The sequence below is a fragment of the Zonotrichia leucophrys genome, chromosome 10 (assembly GCF_028769735.1).
Source record: "Zonotrichia leucophrys gambelii isolate GWCS_2022_RI chromosome 10, RI_Zleu_2.0, whole genome shotgun sequence".
NCBI classification, from domain to species: Eukaryota; Metazoa; Chordata; class Aves; order Passeriformes; family Passerellidae; genus Zonotrichia; species Zonotrichia leucophrys.
The window spans coordinates 17,008,069-17,032,400 of record NC_088180.1 but is presented as its reverse complement, the minus strand read 5'-3'; the positions used below and the strand labels follow the sequence as shown (position 1 = coordinate 17,032,400).

The 24,332-nt window shown below is 39.2% G+C and overlaps 1 protein-coding gene across 7 annotated transcripts in view; it reads right to left on the bottom strand.

The window, feature by feature from the left end:
• The window catches only part of MEF2A (myocyte enhancer factor 2A), an 80,920-nt gene that overhangs the window by 36,509 nt on the left and 20,079 nt on the right, over positions 1 to 24,332 (bottom strand). For all 7 annotated transcript variants that reach the window (XM_064722620.1, XM_064722616.1, XM_064722613.1 and 4 more), the window contains exons 2-3: positions 10,587 to 10,784; positions 5,995 to 6,198 (exon numbers count right to left, since the gene is read on the bottom strand). In XM_064722620.1, coding sequence (XP_064578690.1) covers positions 5,995 to 6,198; positions 10,587 to 10,640 — 258 coding nt within the window. In that variant the 5' untranslated portion in view covers positions 10,641 to 10,784. The remainder of the gene's footprint in view (positions 1 to 5,994; positions 6,199 to 10,586; positions 10,785 to 24,332) is intronic.

Genomic DNA, 24,332 nt, shown 5'->3' with positions numbered 1-24,332 from the left:
AAGACTTCAGAAATTTCTATAAAAAGATGCATTCTAGACAAACTTCAAATATCTATATGCTTTAAGTAGTGACTAAATCTGGAATTCATCAAAATTCAGAATACCAGCAGAGCATGGTAAATTTAAAGCACCGGCAGTGTTTTAAAGAGGTAGAAGAAATAACATATTCTTAACCCTAAAACACTAAATTTATTCACTGCTTTAGATACAAGGGAAGCACAGTTTTAGATTATTTGCAGGCGAACCAAAGCTGCTTCAAAAAACAAAAATCTATCTTGCTTCTGAAAATTCTTTATATATCAGCAATGAAGGAATGCAAAACAACATTAACTCAGAACAACAACTTTTTGCCAGTACTGTCAGCTTGCCTAAAGTCACCAGTAATCTGATATTTTGAAATAAATAAATAAAGAGGTACGTTAATCATGTGTATGTACAAAGCAATTTCAGCTCAGCCAAAGAATTAAAATAACATTGTTGAGTAAAACGGTATTACCAAATGCAAGATAAGGAAAAATCAATAACAGTAAACAGCTCAAAAAAATACTGTGGGAATTAAGAGTTGAATTTAATCTCCCAAACTAAAAAGAAAGAGGAGGGGAGAGAAATGAGAGACAAAGACATCGTCAGGAGGGGCAATTGTTCTGTTCAGCACAAAATGCACAGTTGTCTTCTGTCACAATACTGAAAATAAATATGTGCTATCTTGACCACATTTTAAATTTTTCAAGGTAGTTTTTTCCTAAACCATGAGTGGGAACTAAAATCCCTAGGTAGAACCTGTTTATAAGTCAGGTTTATAGCAAAAAATACTAGAAAAAAATTTTTTTTTTCTACCAGAAAAAAAATAAGACTCAAACCACTATACACAGACACATAAAATTTACATATGTGTGTGTATATATATGCATGTATACATACATATACATAAAAGCTTTTGATGACTCATTCCAGACCACTTCAGCTTTCAAGCACTTTCCCTATTTTTAAGGTAAGCTAAAAGAAAATTTTAGTCCTTAACCATACATAAATCCTCCTCAACCACCTCCTTAAAATGTCTCAAAGGTATTTGTGTGCCATCTCAAATTATTTGAAATGTTATATGCAGTATAATTACATTTACATAATCATTTAGCAAATCAAGCCCAATAATGCCTACATTTTCTCAGCATCATGGGCAGATTACCAAGTCTTTTCCTTCCTTCACTGAAATAATTTTTAAGCTTCTTCCTTCTTTTAAATGTGCACCACTTATTCCCACAGTGTTTGGAGAACAAATCAAGTGGTTTGAACTACAAAAATACATAATACTACACCAATACATGTTCTTTTATCAGCCCAAAGCTTTTTTCTTTCTTTATTCCCCCAGGTTTTGCTCACTTCTGGCAGTTCTCCATCTATCAAATAGGCAGGAATGCAAAACAATGTTAACACATCTCAGTGCCAGCCTCCCTCCAATCTCCAGTGTGTGTTTAACCATCAGCACTCCTGGTGCCACCTCACAGTTCTGGAAAGCTGTGCTGACATTTAGAGAGATTTGGAGATTTTAGTCACGTACATTCAGTATCAGTTTTCATCTTCTTGGTTGCGGGGCACTTTCTTCTTAAAAATAAATTTTAAAACTTACGGTGTAGCTTGTGTTATAAAACATTTCAAAGGAATAATTATTTTTTATGAATTTGGCCCAGTTTCCACCATCTTACTTTTTAGCTTTGAATAGCAAGATACGGAAGCCCAAATTGCTTTGCAAATCCTTATCTAGATCGGATACACCAGGTATCCACCAAGGAAGGAAACAAGATCAATTAACTGAAGGTCATTCTCATCTAATTTTGTATGTGTGCATCCAAGTATATATTTAGATACAATTCCCAGATCTTCATTTTCACATGAAGTCAACCCAAATTTAAAAAAAAGGAAGCAATGAACCAATTCAAGTGCTACCAAAACAAACTACTACGCACCAACAACAGTTCAAAATACACATTGGTTATTCCCAGCCTGGAAAAGAAGCAATGCTGGGAGGTGGAGAAAGCTGGATGAAAAACAAAACCAGAGAGCTTTTGGTTTATAAACACAGTGTTTCAACACCAACTTTTCTGTTTATGCTCCCCACACTGTTACACTTGTCTCTTGGCATATGCTCCATCTGGCTGGGGAGATGCATCTGCTTCTTCCTGCTGCAGGCTCTCCACGTGCAGCTGAGCTCTCCGTGCTCACTCGGAGCCAGGAGCCAACAATCCCAGCTCTGATCCCTGAGATCCTCCTGACTGCACAGCGGGCACTGCTCCTCTAACAGCTCCATTAACATTTGGTGAAAAGGCAGAGATGAAATGGATTTTAATGCAAGAAAACAGCTGATTACAGCACAAGATTAAACTGGCTTGTTGACCCTGCTGAAAGCAGCAGCGGGGTCATTTACCTGCTTTGGCTGAACTATGACAAAACCACTCTCACACCAAACCATCAAAAATGTTACTGCCCATTATAGCCACCTATTCCCATGGTAAGGTATTTAATAAAAACATCCAAATCATTTGCTGGAATTTACACCAGAGCAGTCCTTCCACAAGAATGAGTATGATTGCAATAATTATCTGCCATAGTTTAAGAGAGATTTTTTTGTACTTTTTACTTGCAATTTTTATTACAGATCATTACCTATTTCAAGGACAGCTGTCAATATCTGGGGTATAACCTAAGCCTTATTCAGCACATTACTCCACACTGAAAACAGCACTGAGCTACAGAGCACAGGAGAGGCTCATTAACTGACACCCACCCGGAATTCTCCTGGGCACAGATGCCAACTGGGAAAGTAGGTCACATCTTACACAGGCTCCTAAAAATCAAATCACCTCAGTCTGATGAGGTGAGATGAGGAACAAGCAAAACCCACCATGGCCAAGTGTAGGTGAAATAAACCCTTGTTTTCTGTATCAGTCAAGGAAAATTAAAACATGGAAAAAAGATAAAAAGCTGAGCTAAACAGGCAGGAAGAGCCATCTTCAGCCCCTGACTCCCAGAAGTGAGGCTGGGAGAGAGGGAACAACTGTGCAACTGCTGCTTTCTGAGGCCTTGCTGAGGGGCAGAAGGACCCAAAATGGAAGTGATATCTTATTGTAAATAGCCTGCAATCATCTTAACATCCTGCACTGAAGAAAATATACAGTGCCTGTTCATCTCCCTCTTTTCCTTTGGATTTAAAACAATCAATGCTCAAGGTCTCAAATTGTCTTTTATACATGAAAACATTTTGTTGACCATATGGATACAGAATCCTGATAAAACCTGAAATTCTTCCCATTTTACTTCGCAGAAATACTTCTTTCTTCAGGAAAAATAATTACTTGTCAAGAATAATCTGTTACAGAAAAAAAGTCCGTGAACATTAAAGCATCAAATGCTTTAACACCTACAGCAAGTCCTTCAAATCACAGACAGCACTTCAGCGTAACAATCTGCAACTGTGCCATTATGGGTTTGTAAAACCAAATACATGATCCCAGTATTGCAAGGATTCAAAGCACACACTGAATAAAAATTTCATTCTTTTCAATATCTCTATATGGTACATCTCTGCTGTGCCAGAGCACTGCCTTACACTCCAGTAACCTCACGAAAGAGCAGGTATAGGACAGCAACAGATCATTGCCATCTACAATAACATGTTCAGTGAAAGATATAACTGCATGCATTAAAAAAAATTTCTAATATTCATTTAAGATGCCAGTGCTCTCCCTCCCACTATGTTTTCACAAACATTCCAGCAGCAACAGAAGACACCAAGCTCTGGGCATATGAAAGCAATTCCTATGCCAAAACTGAGCAGGAGACAACTACAAGGGGAAGATGTCTCATCGATTTCACTTAATCATTTACAATATTGCTATCTACCAGTACTGGAAATGAGTAGCAGCAGATTTGTTTCCACCCTCACCCAGCTTCTGAGCTGTGTGGAATTACCTTCCTTCTAGCCCAGGAAAACTCCCCCTCCTGCCATGCACACCAGGACCACAGTGGCTCCAGAATAGTTCCACCGTGAGCCAATGTCCCAATAAATGCCATTTGTCACATTCAAGGAATTACTAAACATCTATACATTAGTTGTAACTCCATACAATGGAATTACTTTTTATAATTCAGTTTAGTATGAATTTGACAGATTTTAGGTGCTTTGCTACAGTAATTTTCATTTGTTAAAACAGAATTTCAACGTAATTACAAAAAAAGAGAAGCCATTTTACAGTGTTCTTTCAGCATGGTGATGTCACTAAACATCTATCACACTCCAAGCACCCATCAATCCAGAAACAAAAAACCCAAAAATATTTCACAACCTGGCTAAAGAGCACCCAGGGCTTATCTGAAGAGATAGGAGGCTGCATTCCTAAATTACACTGTATTTGAAAAATGGGAATAAAGTCCTGAATTCCTCACTATCATAAAACATTAAATTCAGAGCAGAAAATCAGAAAGAATCTGCAGGTGAGTCCCTGCATGTTCCCCCAGAGCACATCTGCCCTGGGGTGCTAAGTGCACTTTTAATGTACCAGTCAGGGGTCAAACTGACTCTGGTAAAAAAGCCCAGCAACAGGAGGAACCCCAAAAAGCAGCCTGGCACAGAATTATTCTGGAAGAGGTCCTCAGTCCTTGTGATGTGAAGAAGCACCACTACCATGAGTCACAACACAGAGAGGCCCTGCATGCACAACAAAACCCAGCTGAACTTGCATCCCTGTCTCAAAGCCGTGTCTGTCACCATGCAAAGCTCATTCTGCAGGAATTAGGTTTTCCCTTCCTCTCCAGTGGCTATCCCTTATTTATGCTAATCCAGTGACTAAGCCTTCAGCTCTTCATGGCTTGTATTATCCCTCTCTTGAGAACTCAGTGCTGAAGACAGAAGTTGGGGAGGGTTTTTTTCTGATCATAAAAGACAGTTGACAAATTAGCAGAGAATCTTCTCAGAAAGAAATATAAAGCATTTGTCTGTATCTCAGTTTTGTCAATCTGATTTTTTGCTTGCACACTCATGTACAAGATCAGCTAGTACCATCCCTGTACTCTGATCCCCTTGGCAATAGACTCTTCAGCTATTCAAGGCTAATCATTATTCTGAAATCATTCCTAAAAAGCAAGGCATTTGTTCAGAAGACAACTTCAGAATTTAAATTAAACCCTTAAGTCAGCCACCTGTTTTGGTCTATTTACAGGACTACTGGAGACATGCTCTGAAATGCAGTTACAGTACATCAAGGCTCCAATTGCCAAGAAAATCCTTGAATTCTACTGCACCTAATTTAGAAATTATGTACTGAAAAGAGTTTCTATTTAAAGCTCAAGCATTATAAAAGTAGATGAAACCAATACCTTGGAGTAAATATATTCATGTTATTCTATTACTGCAGAAACTGCAGTCGTTCTGCTGCTATTTTAATTGTCAGTCACTGGACAACAAATTTAATTAAGTTCATTTATTCCACAGATTGGCTTTTTTTGGCTTTTTTTTTTTTTGCTGAACAAGGGGCAGCAGAGGTGGTGGCTGATCTGATCCATGTTCAAGATATGACTGGTGAAGTGGCTACTACCTCAGAGGAGAAAAAGGGCCAACTATAATTGTCTGTTAGGCTGAGGGCACTCTTCTGACCTTTCTCTCCCACTCAGTCAATTTTTTCTCCCCATTAAAACCTTGAACATTTCTCCCCCTCCTTCCCCAGAAAAACAACCATTTTTCACACCTCTATTTCCATTGCCAAATGCGATTGAAATCAAACATGTTTCCCAGAAACTGGCAGGGGGTGGAGGGCAGATGGGAAAACAACATGGCTGTAAAGACAAGTTATTGCCTTAGAGAAACCAGACTAAAAGCAGTAGTTTACATTTCATAACACAGTATTAAATAACTTAAAAGCATTTGATTAAAATATCTTAAAATGCTCTATGTTTTAATTATTAAGGAGATAAGAAGACTGATGTGTCTTCTCAAATTGTTACCTCAACGATATCTGAGTTGGTTCTGCTTTCATGGGGCTCGTTGTATTCTGTGTATTTTAGTAGAACTTTGTCCATGTCAGTGCTGGCATACTGAAAGAGTTTGTTAGAGCTGTTAAAAATGATGAGTGCTATTTCACAGTCACAGAGCACACTCAACTCATAGGCCTTCTTCATTAATCCAAACTTCCTCTTTGTAAAGGTGACCTAGAGAAGAAAGAATAATGATTGATTTATTTTTTTAAAACACATGACAAGGGTTTGAAGGAAAATAATCAAGGTATACACTGACTGAGCCTACAGCATTTACTCCTACTGTAATATGCAGCTTAACACAAGAACTACCTATAATATCTGGTGCCAATTTTAGGGCCCCATTTTCTCTATTAGACTAAGTTAAACAATTACAAAACACCCCAACTCTTCCACTGGTAAATAACTACCAAGAAGAGTTAAATTTTAGTTAGAGTTTTAGTTAGAATAGGGTAATTTAGCTTTATTTCCTCCGTTCAATAGACTGACTTTCCAGGTATCACAATATTTTCTTCTCTAGTACTCAACCTTAATTATTATAAAATCAAAGAAAACAGAACAATCAATGGAAGTAACACTTACTATGCACTATGATTTCTAATTATGTACAGCTAAAAAATATTGCTATTTTGTTGCTATTAAGTCATTTATAATTTGACTTGTTTTCTGCCACCTGGAAACATCAAGAAACAATTGTTCTGTCCAGTTAGAACTGCAGTGGGGAAACAAATCCACTACAAACCATCACACAGGAGCATCTGCCCATCAGGGAAGGAGGAAACAGTTATGGAAGTTACCATCAGTTAGGATTTAAAAAATTATAAAAAAATCATTCCTTTCATAGACAGCAGCTAAGGATATAAAAGTGTCACTGCATTTGACACCCCCTATTGCAATTGCAGGCACGAGCCTCTGTGACAGGGGAGTGATCCACACACCCCACGTCCCACAGACAACAGCCAGGGAGATTTTGCAAGAGAGGAATGAAGTAAGACACAAGAAACAATCAAACCTGTTTTCTGGGTGTCTGTACTTTAATTACCAAGCTGTACAGCGAGTTTTTGGGAAAATGGGTGGGAAACTTCTTCTGTATATACACACCTGAAGGCTTTTTTCTCCTCATTATCTCACACATATTACTTTTTTAATACCATTAATAATACAAAGTATATTCTTTTCTTCCCACCATGTTAACAGACTCAGAGGATACACAGCTGTTGTTCTTCTGACACCTAAAAGGTTATTACCTGAGTGTGAGCAGGTATAGAGAGGTATTACTGCTTAGTGTTTGTCAGGAAAAAGGCATTACAAACAAAATGTGTGTGTGCTGTGTCACCTGGAGAAGTCCTCAGACAAAAGAATGAAGGTTTGCTGCCACTGAGGACCAGCAGGATCCTGGACAAGAGCCCTCCATTTCTTGACTGGAATTTTATCTTTCTCACCTCCTCTAAGGCTGCTCCACTTGTGAGATTCTCTGCTGGCATCAACTTCTCTCTTGGTGCCTGGACAGTGCTCAGCACAAACCCCTCTACCACAGCACCCTTACTTCAACACACACAGATTATTTTAAACTCAGTTTTCATTTCAGAACCCAAAAGCAGTCTTGGTTCTCTAAATTTCTCTTTTTTTCCTGCTCCATTTAGGACCACATCAAACTCAAAAAATATGTCTCGTTATTGCAGGTAAATAATTTCCCCAGCACTATTTTAATATTGCTTAGCAAAAAAATGGGTGAGGAGGAGACAGCAAAGGCAGCAAGATTGAGCTCCTTTGATATCTAATTTACTGTGCTGGATTCTCTTCAGCTTAATGAAGATAAATGTCCTACAGCTCATTCAAGAAGATAAAGCTGCTTAATTAATAATACAATGACAGTCTCATGACAATCATAATCCCCCTGAGGAATGGTCTATATATTCTGTTTTGAGCTCACATACAATCCCATCAGAAATAAGATGCTTCTGACAAAACAGTAGTTTTTCTTCCCACACAAGTTATATGAACTTGCTTTGCAGGTAAAGCTCTGTCCCATTTGCAAACACAGAAAACCTAAACCTCAAACTAAACACCCAACCAGGACATCATAGGCATGTCCATGAGTGCCCAACTCACCAGCCAGACATGCCATACAAAAACTGACAGGACACAACTGAACTACACTTCCAGTCCAGAACAAACCCTGCATGCCCTCCTTACCTGGATCAATGAAAAAAAAATCTCCAGTAAATATCTTATAAATGCCCAGTGCATCAGGGCATTCTAATATGTTCCAATTCCATATCCTGGCTACCAAAACCACAGGACACCAGTGGGGATGAAGGCCATCAATACCTCTACATATAAAAAGTAAGATCCCACTAACAAAAACTACTTAATCTCTCTAAAACCTTTTAAAAAGATGCAGTGTGTTTTCATCTGAGTTTCCAGAGAAATAGGGTAAGGCAAGCCTAATTCTACTTTTAAGTCAGAGTTGAAATCCTCTTCCTCATCACTAAGTAGCCCAAAAAGGTGCTGCCAGAAACAAAACTAGAATTTCATCTCCCTATTTTGCTTCAGTCACAGCAATGGTGTAAGTGGTCTAACATTTTACACAAATGTACTGATTCTCTTCCTCTCCATTGTTTCAATCTGAACAATGGGATGGGGATTCAAAAGAAAAAAACAATTTCTCCTGGAAAAAAAAACCAAAAAATCCCTCACCAAAGTCAGGGTAGAAGTGTAACACTATTTGTTCCTCAAGCAGAACAAAACCAAGGCTGCCCAACTTAATCCAGATTCAGGTAAAAAGGGAATAAGTGGGATCAATTCCCATCTCTTCCATGTGCTTTAAGTTGTAGAGCAAGATCTGAAAAGAACTGAAGTCATTAATTCAGCTACTTTTACTACGTGTACTTAAGACATTTATCTACATCAAACATAAAGTCACTGGGTGATTAAAGCTGTTCAAACACAATACTTGGCTTTCTCCCAAACTCCAATAATACTTTTCTTGCTATATATAGACTTCTCAGAGTTTACATTGCTTTAAAGTGATACAGGGAGAAAAACAATCTTGATCTCACCAACAAAACAATGGGCTCTGAGCTGATGTGTCAGCAGCAAGAGAGTCCCGTGGAATTCTGACAGTACCCCAACGTCAAGCTGCTGCTCAGAAGTTAAAAAAGGAAATCAAACAGCAGGAAGGGAACAGAACAAAACAGCAGCACAACACTATACTAGTCCATATTTTGCCTGCACCCTGAATTCTGGGTCCCTTGGCCATCAAAGTAATGGAGCAATACTCCAGAAGGTTTCAGGGAATAGGAGCAAGAGGTGTGAAACAGATTCTGTATTTAAACAGCTAAGCAGCTATAGCCTGAAAAAACTTTAAGAGAAAATAAGCAAGCGTGGACAGACTCCAGATAGAGAGTCACTGCTGGCTCTTCCATACAAGAGCTAAATAACTGGCAGAACCATGACAAAGGGCAAATAAAATGGTGTTTCTTGAAACAACAGGCAATAGACCTGGAGATTCTAGACAAAAGATGTTGTAAATGTTGCAACATTACAAAGGCTCAAAGGATAACTGAACAACTTCCCTGGTGGGGGGCGGGGAAAACAAACAAAAAAACCCATTAATGGTTACTAAATATACGGAAACCACATCCAGCTCAGGAAATCCCTGAGCTAAGAATAGTTAAAAGCTGGAAGAGGATTACAGGGTCGGGCACATGTGCATCTCCAGCCCACACGGATTTGCTCAGGACCATCGCTGGACAAAAGACCCAGCGGCCCCTTTGGCCTCAGCCACCAGCACTGCTCTTAAACACCTTAAGTCATTCCTGTAATAATTTGCCTTAAAAACAACAGCTTCCAGTTATCCCACTACTACATTTCAGTATCCAATTAAAATTTTATTTTGCATCTCATGCAGCAATTCAGAAATTAAGAGGAAACACTACAGCAAGAGTCATCAACTTTTAGTGCTTTTCAAGTTCACAGGGCACCTCTGTGTCAGGGCACCAGCAGCCAAGTGAGCAGCTTTCCCTGGAACATTCATTTTGAGCCCTCTTCCTTCTGACTGACAATTTTGAACGACTTTTGTAGCAAACAGCTCTTACAAGAAATACAAATCGATGCTTGTAAACAGAATGTTAACAGAATTTGTTACTGTATCCAAAGGACTGAGGATGCTGCCCACAGCCACCTCAAACTCCTCTGTCCAAGTGCTACAGAAAATAACCTTTACTAGATCCTTCCTGAGTGTTCCTAGCAGTTATCAGATCAAGCCATGTGTCTTTAAAAACACCCCTCCACTCTACTGCTAGCACAGCAGGATACCATTTAAATAGGAACAGCAATTTAAAATTTTAAATAGTAAGAGTTATTACTTATAAATAACATTTTTTCCTCAAACAGACATAAAATCATTGAGGTTTCTTATTCATATTCTGGCAAGGGCATCTGTGGATATATGAAGACAAAGCTCAGCTTTAGAACAGTGAATTAGGATGAATGTATTCAAACTTTCCATTAATTTTTAAGATTACTGATGGACCTGTTCATGCAGACTTGTTTCTCACCTGCCTATTCCGTTCATCCATTATTCTCGTGATCTGTATTTTCTTTCTCCCCATTTTCGCCTCTTCTTTCTTTTGTTTAGCAATCCAGAAATAAACTAATCCAAGAAATGTCCCTCTTCAGTGTTCTAACACATGATACAGTTTTCTTTTACTTTGTCTTCAGCTTGAGAAATGGTTCCTACTTCTTCTTATAAGCACCTAAAAAAAAGTGAAAATATTAATGTACAAATTACTAAAAAGGAAGTATCATTAAAAACCCATAGAGTCAAAAAACATGTGCATCATGAAATTTCAGTGAGAAATCAAGTGTTTTCATTAAAGTATTATACTACACACTGCCTTCTAATTAAACTCCCACTGGTTTGCTGCATTCCACGTACAAACTACAGACTTAAAATGACCAATAATTTCACACACTTCCAACTGAATGCCTCAAAAATACAATTATCAGAGGGGTGGTGCTCATCCCTCTAAGCTTTAGGCCTTTAGTTATCTGAGGTTTCACACATTTACACGTTTTGGTAAACTCCATTCAGTATTTTAGAAAACCTTATAAAGAAACATTTTGCGTTGCTTGTTTTCTCTTATGAAATTATCACAAAAATAACAAAACAAAGCCATGAGAATATCAAGTTTCTGTCCCTAAGCCAAATTACATCTCCTTTTGTGAGCCAATTCTTGGGGTTCCACTGGGAAACAAAAAGGAGAAGGAAAGAGGGAATCTCTCTCCTTAAAAGAGAGCAGAGCAAACAGTTTTGCCACAGAAGTATTTCATGGTTACCATGACACCAAGGAGAGCTGAGACCCAACACAGCTCCTCCCTCTCCAATAACCTGTAAGTGCCACATCTGCCAATACCCATTTGAGCCCAGCACCTGTTTCACTGTTCTACTGTTCACCAAGAGAAACGTGCAGGAAACTTGAAATGCCTCTGTGCCACCACATTTAAACCTGCACTGAACTACCTGATATCTAACAAACTTCTAATGTATTTTCAGTAAATAATTGCTAAACCATAATCCAGACATACTGCTTAAATTGTAGGACAACATTAGCTGAAGAAGACTGGAGATAAATTTAAATCAAACGGTTTCTAGAACATAAGGAATATACTAGAATGTACAGACATGAAATGGGTACAACTTATTTATCTTATTATCACCTAATACTCATTCAAAGGGGTAAACCAGCCCCAATATTAGCTGAAAACCTCTCTAACTTCCCAACCCAAACCATCTTGTGAAGTAAAGCCTTGCATATTTTCATCTGGGTGTCACCATGCCATATCCTCGAGGCCATGTGTAGAAAGTGGTGCAACCACATCACCATCAGCCAGTTAATGAGCAGAGACAGCAAGAGGCGATTAGTCACAGGCTGCACTTCACAATCCATTCAATTTACACCGAGGAAACAGACATGATGTTCTTGGGAGGAAAACACAGAGGTGGAGGAACATGACAAAATGAAGGGATGTCATTTTCTATTTACCTGACAGCAACAAAGGACTGCTTTAAAAAAACATCACAAAACGCCCAAGAGTATTTAGAAATACTATTTAATGAAATTTAAATTAAAACAACGCACAGTATGATGTCCACTGGTCTACAGGATAACACTGTCTATAAAGCAAAGCATTTGAAAACATCCACCAACACTGCACTGCTTTTGTTTTCTTCATGAAAAAGGATTTCTTCCAAGGTGCTGCTAAGAAGGTAATTAATAGACAGTGGAGACCAGATGAAGCAGCCTCTATACAACCAACAGCATCCAGGGAATATCTTCCAGGGAAACAACAGTTGGCATATAGATTTATCCCACTTTTGTTTAAAAAAAATTTCTCAGCTCATGCTATGATCACACATTAAATTTAGTTCTGGAAAAATCTGGTTGCATCCCTTGAACATACCTAATCAAAGGATCTCTAACCAGCTCTTAAAAATTGTTTTCTCCTACATGTGTGGCTTCAGTTTTTAAACCTCCCATGTATTATTGAAACAGTTCTCTGAATACAGAATTTCCAGGGTCCTTCCTCTGCTTTTAAAAGCACCCCATCATCACCAGCACACAGAAATGGCCACCACACGAGGCCAAAGACCCATCTGGTGCAGCATTTTATCTGTGGCTACCAGCAGATATCACTGGGATGGCCAAGGAAGAACACAGGAATAGAGGAATAAAAATATAAACCACATATTAGGTGGTTTTTGAATCAGGAACTTGTAGAGTTTTTCTGCCTCCTGCAACACACACTCAAAAGCAAGTCTATGCAGTGAATAAAATAAGGAACTCTGGGGAAAAGGGAGAGAGGAAAATAAATGAGATTATGCAATATATATACTGAAGAACACAAAGTAAGAGATGCACCAGTGCTTTGTATGAGCTAATGGAAGGCACAGTAGCAGGGAAGCACTGGTATCTGCTCTGTGCACTGCCACACAAAGGGAAACGGCAAACAGTCATTTGCACCAACACTCTGTTACAGCTTTGCGGTGTCATTTCAGCTCCTTTACAATGCCTGTGCTCTAGAAGGCATAAAAACCTCAAGCTATTCCCCATTTCTGAGGGTTCACTGTTGCCTCACGCCCGGGCTGACTTTCCTCGGCCCTCAGCAGTTCCCGTTCCCGCTCGGGCTCTGCTCCCTCTCCCCAGGCCGCCACGGACCCGCCCTCCTGGAACCGCCATTCCCAAGGGCAGCCCCGTCTGGGTGCAGCATCCCTGCCATCCTCGAGTCCCACTCAAGGTGATTTGCACAGCTCAGAACTGAAACACAAGTTTGGCTTGAGCTCAGGGCAGAAAGGACCTTGAAACAGCTGCAAAATCAGAGAAAACTGTGCAGTAAAAAGGCACTTTCCATGCAAGCCCAGAACATCCCAATGGGAAGTTACTGCCAGTGACAAAGGCACCTTACATTTCCAATGAGAAGAATGACTTTTCCTTTTACTCATCCTTGATCATGTCACAGTTGTGGTTTCATTTTCTATCCTGACTAGCAACAAAAGTATGTAAGATAAAATATAAAACTGGGTCCAACATTGGGTTCCATCAGAAATGTAACTAGCAAAGGTTTCATTTTGCTAAATCATAGTTGCATTACAAACATACATTAGGTGAAGCTCTTAATTCACAAAGCCATTTCATGTAAATTATAACACACTTTTGCCCAAATAAAGGAAAACCTACTGATATACAAATGAAGATCAACCCACATTTACATCTGAGACTAAATCTGAAACCAACACAAAGTAACCTTGATGAAGGTAAAGTTCTACTTCCTGAAGTGACACAATCCAATCACAGCCACCAAAGCTGTTTCACATTACTTGCATGGGCACACACAAGCAAAAATAAGTTTGTCTTAAAGAAGGACTTCAGGTATAGATTAAACAAAATAATTAGAGTAAGAAGAGAAAAAGAAGGAAAAAAATCCCACATGTTTCATTACGAACTTCAAATAGAACATAATGTCAGCTTGCAATAAAGGCAAAAAAATTATATTTGTCTTGTCCAAATAACAGCCTATTTGTTTCAAAGTAAACGATGCCAAATTTTCTGGATTTATTCCCTTCCCCAAAACCCGTGAAAACAGCACACTAATTACTGACAGACAACAGAACCACATGCAGAAACATACCCTCACAACTGCACATCTTCAGGAATTCATCTGAATTTGTTGTCAAGATTGATTTCAGTTTCACAGATTGTTGAGAGAGATGTAACTTTAAAGCAAGGAAACTGTATTTGACCTATTTAAAAAGATTCTTTCAAGGGTTCAGTGGAAACACATTATATCTGTGCAAAACTGCACAAGGTCTGGAAGCCTCCTGGCAGAACAGGTTAGGAAAAACTGTGTCAGAATCATACTCCTTCCATTTAATTTCCTTTTATTTCCCTCTGACTCTGTTTTCTTGAAACTTCCATTTCACCACCATGGTTACAGGTTCCATCTGACAGTCCCCGTCTCCTCACGGCTCATTTACTGCAATGCACACAAAGGAACAGTGTCCTGACGTCACATCATTTGCATGAAAACACAGATCTGCAGAGATGCATCTTACACAAGCCTTGGCTATGCCTTACTAAATAGCAGAGTCATTTGTACTGAACCAAGATTAATAGGGCTTTTGCTAGTCTTAAAGGAGCCAGTGCAGATATTTTTGTAGATATGGCCTCAGACTGATCACAGCTGAATGCACAGTTGCTGGTTTTTCTGACATTTTGCACACTCACATCAGCAGAATATAAAAATTCCCATTCACAGCAGCACGGAGATGAGTCCCACACGTGTTGGCTGTTGCACACCAAGGCAGATAACACAGAGGATCTCATTTTTCCACACTACTAATAATGGACAAATGTCAGTGTCCTCTCTCCCTGCCCCACAGCAATGAGTAGAAGTAGCTGGGGAAAAAAAAAAGGAGTCAAAGAATGTCTTCACCAAAGTAATTTATCTAAAGGTTAAAGGGCTGTGTGGAACACAGCCAAACATGATCCTCAGACTCCATTTCACTGTCCAGAAGTGAGAAAGAACAACATTTTCTTCTTCAGAATTTCAAAGAGATGCAAACCATATAAAGTAAGTACACAACTGCAAACACCTTTCTTTTCTAAATCCCGTACCAATGACACAAAATACGTTCACTCAGATATGACTGCACTGACACACACTGAGGTCCATGGATGTCATCTCTGTGCTCTAGACATTCCACCAGCCCTGCTCCAAACTCCCTGCTACCACCTGGAAGCTAAATTTGAAAATGAAAATTCCCAGCAAAGGGATTTTTACATCCCTTTATGTCTGCACTTAACAGAGGCACACTCAGATCCTTGCTGGGTTTTTGCAGAGTGTGCAGAACCAGTCCCAAAGCAGTTTCCTGCAGCCACATTTCTCTAGCCCTGCCACCATATATTGCTGTAAGTAATGTCAGATATAATTGTTAAACAATCACACAGCTCCCCTTCCAAAACAAGGGTACATGCTGTCATTTATCTCTCCCTACTTGCTGCACCACAATCTTAGGAAATAAATCTTTTTTCCATCCTGAGTTTAGCAGCCATTCTTCTCCATCCAAGCAGAGCCTCTCAGTAAATGAGAGTGGCCTCACAGCTTCAAGGTCCTCTGCCACCAAGTGATACACAAGCATTGTTATAAAACAATAATATAACCCTTAGCCAAAATTACTTTTTTTTTTTAAAGTGGGACAATGTAAAAAACAGGAAGCCATAAACAATTCTTTATTGATATTCTGGTTTTATGCATCATAAAATACTTGTTTCTTTCAGCTGGGAAGAATAATGCACATCTCTGGTACAAGACAATTTAAATAAATTGTACTTTTAAGATTTGTGGAGTTTTGCAACCGAACATGGTCTCAGCTTCCACGCTAAAATCAAATCTATTTTTGAGCTCCTGGTTTGTAAGTAACAGAGCTTTTCAAATTATGTTTTGAAGGAATTAGAAAGGATCATGAAGGTTTTTCAAAAAATATCCCTGCTGAAGAACTGCACCTTCCAAGTGCTCCTTAAATCGACTGTTGCTGGGAAAGGCAACATCTTTTCTTTCTGCCATTTCCTCCATGCACTCAGCCCTGCCTGACATGAAGTGCAGGAACTCCATTTTCTTGCACACAGAACTACAGAAATCTGAACTGTATCAAAAATGAACTAAGATTCAAATGTCTGTTTTAAAGCAAGTTTTATTACTCCTAGAATGCACTTTCAGGTTAGATTTTCCTGACCTGACGGACCAGTTTTCCAGAACTATCAGCATCACCCATGACAGCACACGCACTTCCAGACAATGGGACAAATGTGGCCTTGTCCAGGATCAGGGACAGCCAGGAGTTCTGCTCTGGTTACTTCCAATTAAATGGCTTAAGATTCAATAATACTCAATACTCTGACTTTTTCTTGGCCTACTCTTCAGTCCAAAAAATCTCTATCACCCTATTCTGAGTATTTATAATTGATACTCCCTGGAACCAAAGCAGCCTTTATCAAGCTATTTACATAGTTACTACCTCTTTTCAAGTAACACTAAATTCTATTTTATTAGTGCCATCCATAACTTTGGCATTTTCTAAACTAATTTATCATTGCATTCTCAAAAATACATTAGAATATAGTTAGAAAATGAGATCTGGAAACTGCTGAGCTAACAGTGGACAAAGACCACAGAAAGAGAACTAAACTTTCAATACTGGATTAAAATCCAATTTTAGATACAAGTAGAATATAAAATATTAAGTAATCACAAGAATTCTGCTGCCAGACTTCTACAAACAGATTAAGAAAATAACTGCATGACTGAATAGCTGTCTGGAAAACATGCTCCAGAGAGTTTCTCAAGAAACTTGCTCCTAATTTATCATGTAATTTGTTGAAAGAAGTGCCTTTTCCACGGTATACAAAAATAGCCACAAACAAAGATGATTCGGGACACTGTTAACAAAACAAACCCCAGTATGTAAAAGCTGAGGCCAAAAGGACTGATTTCCTAGTGAATGAACCACAGCTTTTACAACAACTATGCCAGTTTGATCAATTTTAGAACTTTTGATCAGATAAATTCTCCCCTTTTTTTCCATTTACAGCTCTTGGAAAAGTAATGAACTAAACGCAGAAATCTAAATTTAAGTTTGGATACGATTGCTCCATAACAGAAGAGCATTTGCAGGTATTTAATTAGTGCAAAACTGATGTTTGACAGCTTTCACAATGACAAGCTCAAAGTGCAACTCAAAGCATTTAAACCCAGCTTTTAACCCCATAGACATCTGTACATTATAAGCCACAGAAGGAAGGTTTCTTTCCTGAAGCAAAATACACATATAAAACACATTAAATGTTTTTCAAGATCAAAAGCATTTGCCTCATTCTTATCAGGAGTTTGTAATGGCTGTGGAACTTAACTACCATGTGGCCAAAAACTGGCACCGAGCCACGTTTGTGTTATTACAGCTCCTCTTGGGCTCAAACGAAGGGAGCCACCAGAGGAACCTTCCAAAATGCTGATAAGGACACGTCTGCCAGAGATGGCTTTAAATTATACAGCCCTGGACCCACAACAAAAAGCTGCCACAAAACAGCACTCCTTTGTACAGGAGACAAATGTATTTTTTATATTTGTCTTGGGATGGGGATCACCAAACCCTTGCTGCTGCTCTCAGCAGGGAAAATAAATTTCATGGTTTAAAAGCAGCCTAACAATGACTGGGTAAGAGTCAGGTGAACAAAACACCTTCACACAGCACTGGTCATTAACTAAACAACAACTAATAGTGTGATCAATTAAAAGATTAATTCTCATATTTTCCTTCATCTTACAGTAAGAGAGAATAAAATACTTACACAGTACTGTTCAGTTTCCTATAAATATATTTACCAACCAGAATGGAACTTTCTGGTTTTGCAACATCTTTATACTTCATTAATCTTCTTCAGGCTCACTGATGCATCTTTAGATAACACTTAACATACCGTTAAGTCATGGCTTTAAGAAAAAATATTATCATTGTGAAATCTCTTTGCAGAAGTCTTCATATTTCATCAGTTACAGCAGTGACACTCAAGCTTTAATTACTGCTACCTTGGCTCATTACTTCTCCCATCTCAATTTAACTTTATCAATAGATCAGAGAATCCAGATAATCTTATTTTGCACAGCAACATGCATTTGGCAAAGGTGCAGCTCATTATCTCCGAGCTCTCACAATGGCTCTGCCCCACTTGTCACATCTCTGCTTATCTCCACGGCAATCAGCAGAGCTCAGAGCACTGCCATGCCCGGAGCTGCTCACTGCACACACACAGGAGATGGCTCACAGTTCCTGGAACAGAATTCAGCTGCAAAGTCCTAAATTCACCTGGCCAGATTTCTGTGAAATTCTAGATAAGCAGCAAACTTTTTTTTTTCTTTTTGCCTATGTGGTCACTAATCTTCTTCCTCCCTTTGTAGATAATTAATTTAAAGGTTTGCTCTGTTCTTTTTTTTAACATGGTCATGCCAGGCTGAATTCAGTGGGTGGAGCATTTTAAACATAAGCAACAATATGTCCGACTAAACTTAAATGCAGGTTCCTGGCATTTCTATATAGAAATCCTTACCCACACAGAGCACTGATCTTCCTTTTGTCTCTGAGAACATGATTTAAGCAGATCATCCTTTCTGAGGAGTACTGAAGCTTTTTGTGTGCATTTTTGGAGGGGGAACACTATTTTACAACCATTTAGAATCTCAACCAATAACCCACATGTAAAATCAATAACCTACATGTAAAGAACTGAACCTTCATAAACCAAAGCTAGACAAAAATATCCATCTATACAAGTTCTGACTTATCATAACCACATCTCACATTAGATCATTTTGCAGAAAAAATTAACACACAAAAGCAACATGCAAAAAGCACAAATACAGTGCACTGCTTTTACACACAGTTCAAAATTAAACAAGGTGTCAACTGAGCTAAATCAAGGAGCAACCTGACATAAGACTTGAAATATATAGAAATTAAGACAGCAGGAAAAAATACTCAGAACACAGCCCATACTGTGTGGCAATGTTATGAGATCTATTACTCTTATCCTTCAAATATTCTCTTTAAAATTGCATTCAAATTCTGCAGGCTGCACTTCACTTTCCTCATAGCAAATGCCAAAGCAGCAATTCTGCAGTCAGGTAAAGCAGTGTCTGGGCTCAGTATATTCAAACTGACTGGTGCATAACTGGTACAGTTTTCCCAAGGAAAAAGCAGATTTCTCCCTAGGAAAGGTGTAAATAAAAGGCATTTCTGTCTGTCTTCTACTTTCTTCTACTGGAAAAAAACCCAGAACGTAAATTAAGAGGTAATCTTATTTAACACATAATTTTCCTACTGCAGAAAACTGTACCAATTTGGTACTACAGTGAACTGAGTTTTTGGATTTGCAGCAGGAGTTCTAGAACTCCATGATGTGTGAGCACTAACTAGTGAGTAAACTTCTAGTAATTCTTTGCTACCTTTGACGAAGAGGGAAACCGTCCCCTGTGCCTGCGAAGTACAAACTGTTGAGGTAATACAACAAACAGCCGCAGGACAGCAACTTCAACACATGTTCCTGAACAAACATTACAGCAATCAAAAATATTTACAGCTGACTCCAGGAATGTAATGGGATCCAAAGGCAGCCACAGCATTCCGTGGCTTTGCTTACACCTTCTATCCTACAGAGAGCTTCCTCAAGTCAGCCTTCAAACCCAACAATGCCAGATCTCACTGCAGTTCTCAGCAAGGGACAAATGTGAGTAGATGAGAGAATGGAAAATAGAAGGATTATAAACAAGATTCTTCCTTGCACACTGTGCCCTTGCAGGATGGGTTCTGGCTTCCAAGTTGGCTTCAGTCAACAGTGGCTTGGTGACGCAGAGCGCTGCGCTCCTGTTCTGTGCTTGGGAAACATCTTCCCAGGGTTTGGCTCACCCTCAGTTATCTGCCTCCTCCTGATGTTATAGATCAGCTTCTCCTCATGCTCTGCACAAGCCACAGGCTCCAAGCTTCTTGCACAACTCCCATCTGTGTTGGTTTTGTGCTGGGTTTTTTTTACCTGCTGTGACAGGCAATCTCCAGGCCATTTCTCTCTCTTACCAACTACACGTTTCCAGCCTTCCCAAGGATTCCATGTGACAGGCACCCCCCCTTTAAAGGAAATAGGACAGGAAACCCAAGAAGAAATACAGGAGAGAACACACATCAATGATCTATAAGAAGCTTTAAATCACTGAACAATTATCCAGAAAGCTTTCTTGATAATTTATTCGATGTCTGATTAAATGACAGCATGCAGTCATATTGTTGAAGTGCAACAATTATAAACCAGACAGACACGACAACATAATGCTTCAAGCAGCCTGCATGCCTCAGAAAGACACTCAGCAAACCATAAAGACGCCTACGTGTTTCTAACAAAGATTAGTGGCAAGTTTCTTACTCTGTGGCTGCCACAGCCTTTGTTCAAAAATCAATCTCTGCTTTTAAAATTCAGATACACCACCAGTTCAAACTTCTAAATAAAAATTATTAAAAGCTATACTAAGTATATACTATATATACTTAGTATTTCTAAGATATTAAAACCACATTTCAAAGTATGATTCCTGTCTCTGCACTGTTTTAAGCAAATAGTTCCATCACATTTAAATAAAATAAACCACAATTGTTGGCGGTGGGGGAGCTCCAGCAGATCACAGAGCAGGTCCTCTCCAGACATGCATGGAGACAGTTTCTTTGTAATCTAAACATTTCAGAATCCAAGGCAGACAGGTAGCAAATAATAAAACAACATACAAGTGAGATGAATCCACTCAGCTACACCCCAGCTGTCACAATCTGCAAAAGGATTCCATACAGGCAGAACTTAGGCAGCATCAAGGAACTGAGGAAATGCTGCTGGGCACCACAGGCACGGAACTGCCTGACTCCACCACCTCTCCAGCGCCAGCAGCCACTTTTAAAAGCAGCCTGGAATGAAATTCCTTACAGCCCAAAACATTGTATTGATCCAAGTACAAGCGCTCCATCCCAACAGAGTTACTGCTCTCCATGTGGATGTCCATATTCTTAAAATCAATCAGGAGCTAAGACTGTCCTAATCAAGTACAGGTAAGTCATTAAAACCAGAAGTTTAGTACATTAGGATCCATACCCCAACACCTAAACTTATTGTGGTAAACTCCATTTTTACCAAGAATATTATTCAAAATATATTCTGCTTATAAACATTTTTCTTTTTTGGCAGGTGATGTCTGTAGTCTGGGCACTCTTATGCCATTAAGATTAACCCAGCCACCTGGATTCTCTTGCAAAAATGTCAATTTAACTACACTGATAATAGAACACTGATTCATCAGATACTTCAAAACTATTGTGTCCTTAGCAAGGAACTAGCACACACAGTTACTTAATATGGTTTAGTTGAGAAATTGAAATTCAGGCTGCTACAGTAACTCTGTTACTTGTTATTACCTGTAAGACAAGTGAAATAATTAGATTTTACCATTTGCTCTTTCTTGCCAATTGCTGCAAATGGAAAAATTAACTTGTTTGACCCTAAGTAACATTACTGGTTCACAGCAAAGTTATGTGATTCAAGTGTTAGATAGCAACATGTATTCAAATATCTGATTCAACAGCTTCTGCAGTGAAATATTCCATGACTATAAAAAGAAGTGAGAACTCTCATCCATTTGCTCTCATTATTGTATTAAAAACAGAAATCCTCAAAACTTCAAAAATATCTCAATTTCTTTTCCAGTCTACAAACCTCTTACATGCAGAAGGCCACTAAAAAGGTGAATTAGAACATTCAGCTGACAGAAGTTTAAGTGAAGGGGCAGAAAAACTTTAATCAAGGTCTCAACAAGAACCAGTTAAGTGATTCACACAAACACATAAATTCCTTCTGATAAACTACTATATGAGTAATGTATTACATCACTGAGGAGCCCAACAAGAGCAAGGAATATTGAGAAAAGAAAGCCACAGAAGTTGGCTCTCAATGCATTTGAAAGGCAGCTGGGCTGTTTTCACAAGTGCATTAGGTGGCCAGGAATCTGCAGCAAAAGCTCAGACAGTTTCAGATTATTGTAGACTTCCCTTACTGAAAACCTCTTAGTTTAAACAAGTATATTCATTTCCCTTTGACATGAAACATCAGATGCAAATGTGAGCTGTTTGAAACTGGAAGAGAGACATCTTCATCTTCACCACTTGGTTGGCCAAGCAGTGTCTGATGCAACCACTGCCCAGAGCTGACAGTGCCCAGGCTCCATCAGGAGTCAGACTGGAACTACAGCTCTCCATCCAGACCCTCAGTTACACAGCAAAAATGAGAAAACACAAACATCAACCAGAAACCTGTCAGAAGAGAAGACTGCAGGATCTCCTGCACTATTAGGTGGAGATCTCAGCATTTAATTAAGGAATCACTGATTCAAACCTGCTTGGAACATACACACACACTGCAGTATTTCCACCCACTGCTGGGTCCCCTCCATCCATGCTGTGTTCTTCATCCCTGGCAGAACCCCAGCTAAGGCCCTTAGGAACCTTGTTTGAATTGCAAAGCAAATACAAAGCAGTTGGCTGTGAATGACTTCTTGAAGGTGTGCTGTGGTTAAGAGCAGTTGCATTCCACCATAAAACCTGGATGCTGCCTGTAGCCCTGGCAGCTCAAAGTGTGCAATGTTTAAGTTCACACACCTCAGTCAACCCATGAGCTGGGACAAGTGAGATCAAGCTGGCCTTGAACTCCTCATGTGAAGTGACAAACTTAAGTAGACACAGAAATTATTTTCATTTATCTACCAGTATCATCAGAGCACACATGAAAGCATCTGCAATCTTTTCTGTTCCTTTCTCATAAGATAAGGAATTTTGTCTTTCTGAAAAACCCTATGTACTTCTTTATCTGGGGAAAAAACCCACTCAGATATTAGATATTAAATACATTTATTAAAGTGGATTCTGTATAGAATCAGGTGCTAATTTAATTATTTCACATTATCTCATTTTACTCATTCTAGGTAACTAGCCTGTGAACATGATTATATGGAGTTATATGAACAAAAAGTAAACCACAGCAAATTGACACCGTTTATACACAGCTTTCAAGAACCTGCTGAGAAGCATTCCTGCACCTGCAAGAAACCCTAACTCCTCTTCAAAAAAACTTCATTGTTGAGTACTCTGGGCCTTCAGGACATTAAAGCATTTCTCTCTCACATGCTGACTGGAAGCCTTGCAGCAGCTGAAGCAATAAATATTGACAGCAAGCTGGCAAACAGCAGATAGCAGTGCTGTGCTCTCCAATTTCACCTGCCTCAGCAAAGACCCAGCCTGCAAGGGACAGCACACCCAGGGCCTCCTCAGCTCCATTATTGCTGCTCTGCCTGGATTGAAAATGTGCCTTCCCCTAACATCCCTGCTTTTCTATACCACCCTGAGAACCTGCATCTCCTCACTGCCACACAGATACACAGCAACAAAGTTTTAACTGGCTACAAAGCATACAGCAACAAACTTCCAGCACTCAGTCCCACCCTGTCCTGCTCTCTGGTGATGCTTTGCAAGTCTTGCACATGAGGCCACACATTGCTTAATAAAAACTGAACAGCCAACTCAGAGCAAACACTGGAACAACCATATGCCAAAATACAAGCTACTCCTGACAGCTCATGAGAATTGGAATTAGTGAAGTGGATTTTAATTAGGAAACTGTATTGATGACTGAGTTCTACTTTTCCCTCAATTCTCACCTCATATCCTCTACGCTGAGGCAGGATTATAGAAGCTGCAAGGAAATGCATTCAGACTTGCCTAAAGAAAATTGAAAACAAAACACTGTGACTACAAAATTCTGTCTTCCCACTGGGAGAAAGGGATCTTTCCAGCAATTCACTCCCTGCATTCAGACGAATTACAGATTGCTAGTTGGTTTTTTAGCAGACTCCATCCTGCTGCCAAGTTAACAGATTTTTAAACTGAGATTTGAAACAAAGACTTCTTAGTATAACCCAGAAGGGTGAGCACTGAGTTGGACCTAGCTCTCAAAACCTGATCTTATGATTTCATCTGGAGCTCATACACTTTTATCCCTGCACAGACACACCTATGATTATGGGCTATGTTTAGATTTGTAAGAATTCACCAACATCCAGTGTCATCATTTTCTCCAGCACACAGCTCCACGGAGGGAGGGGTGGAGACATTC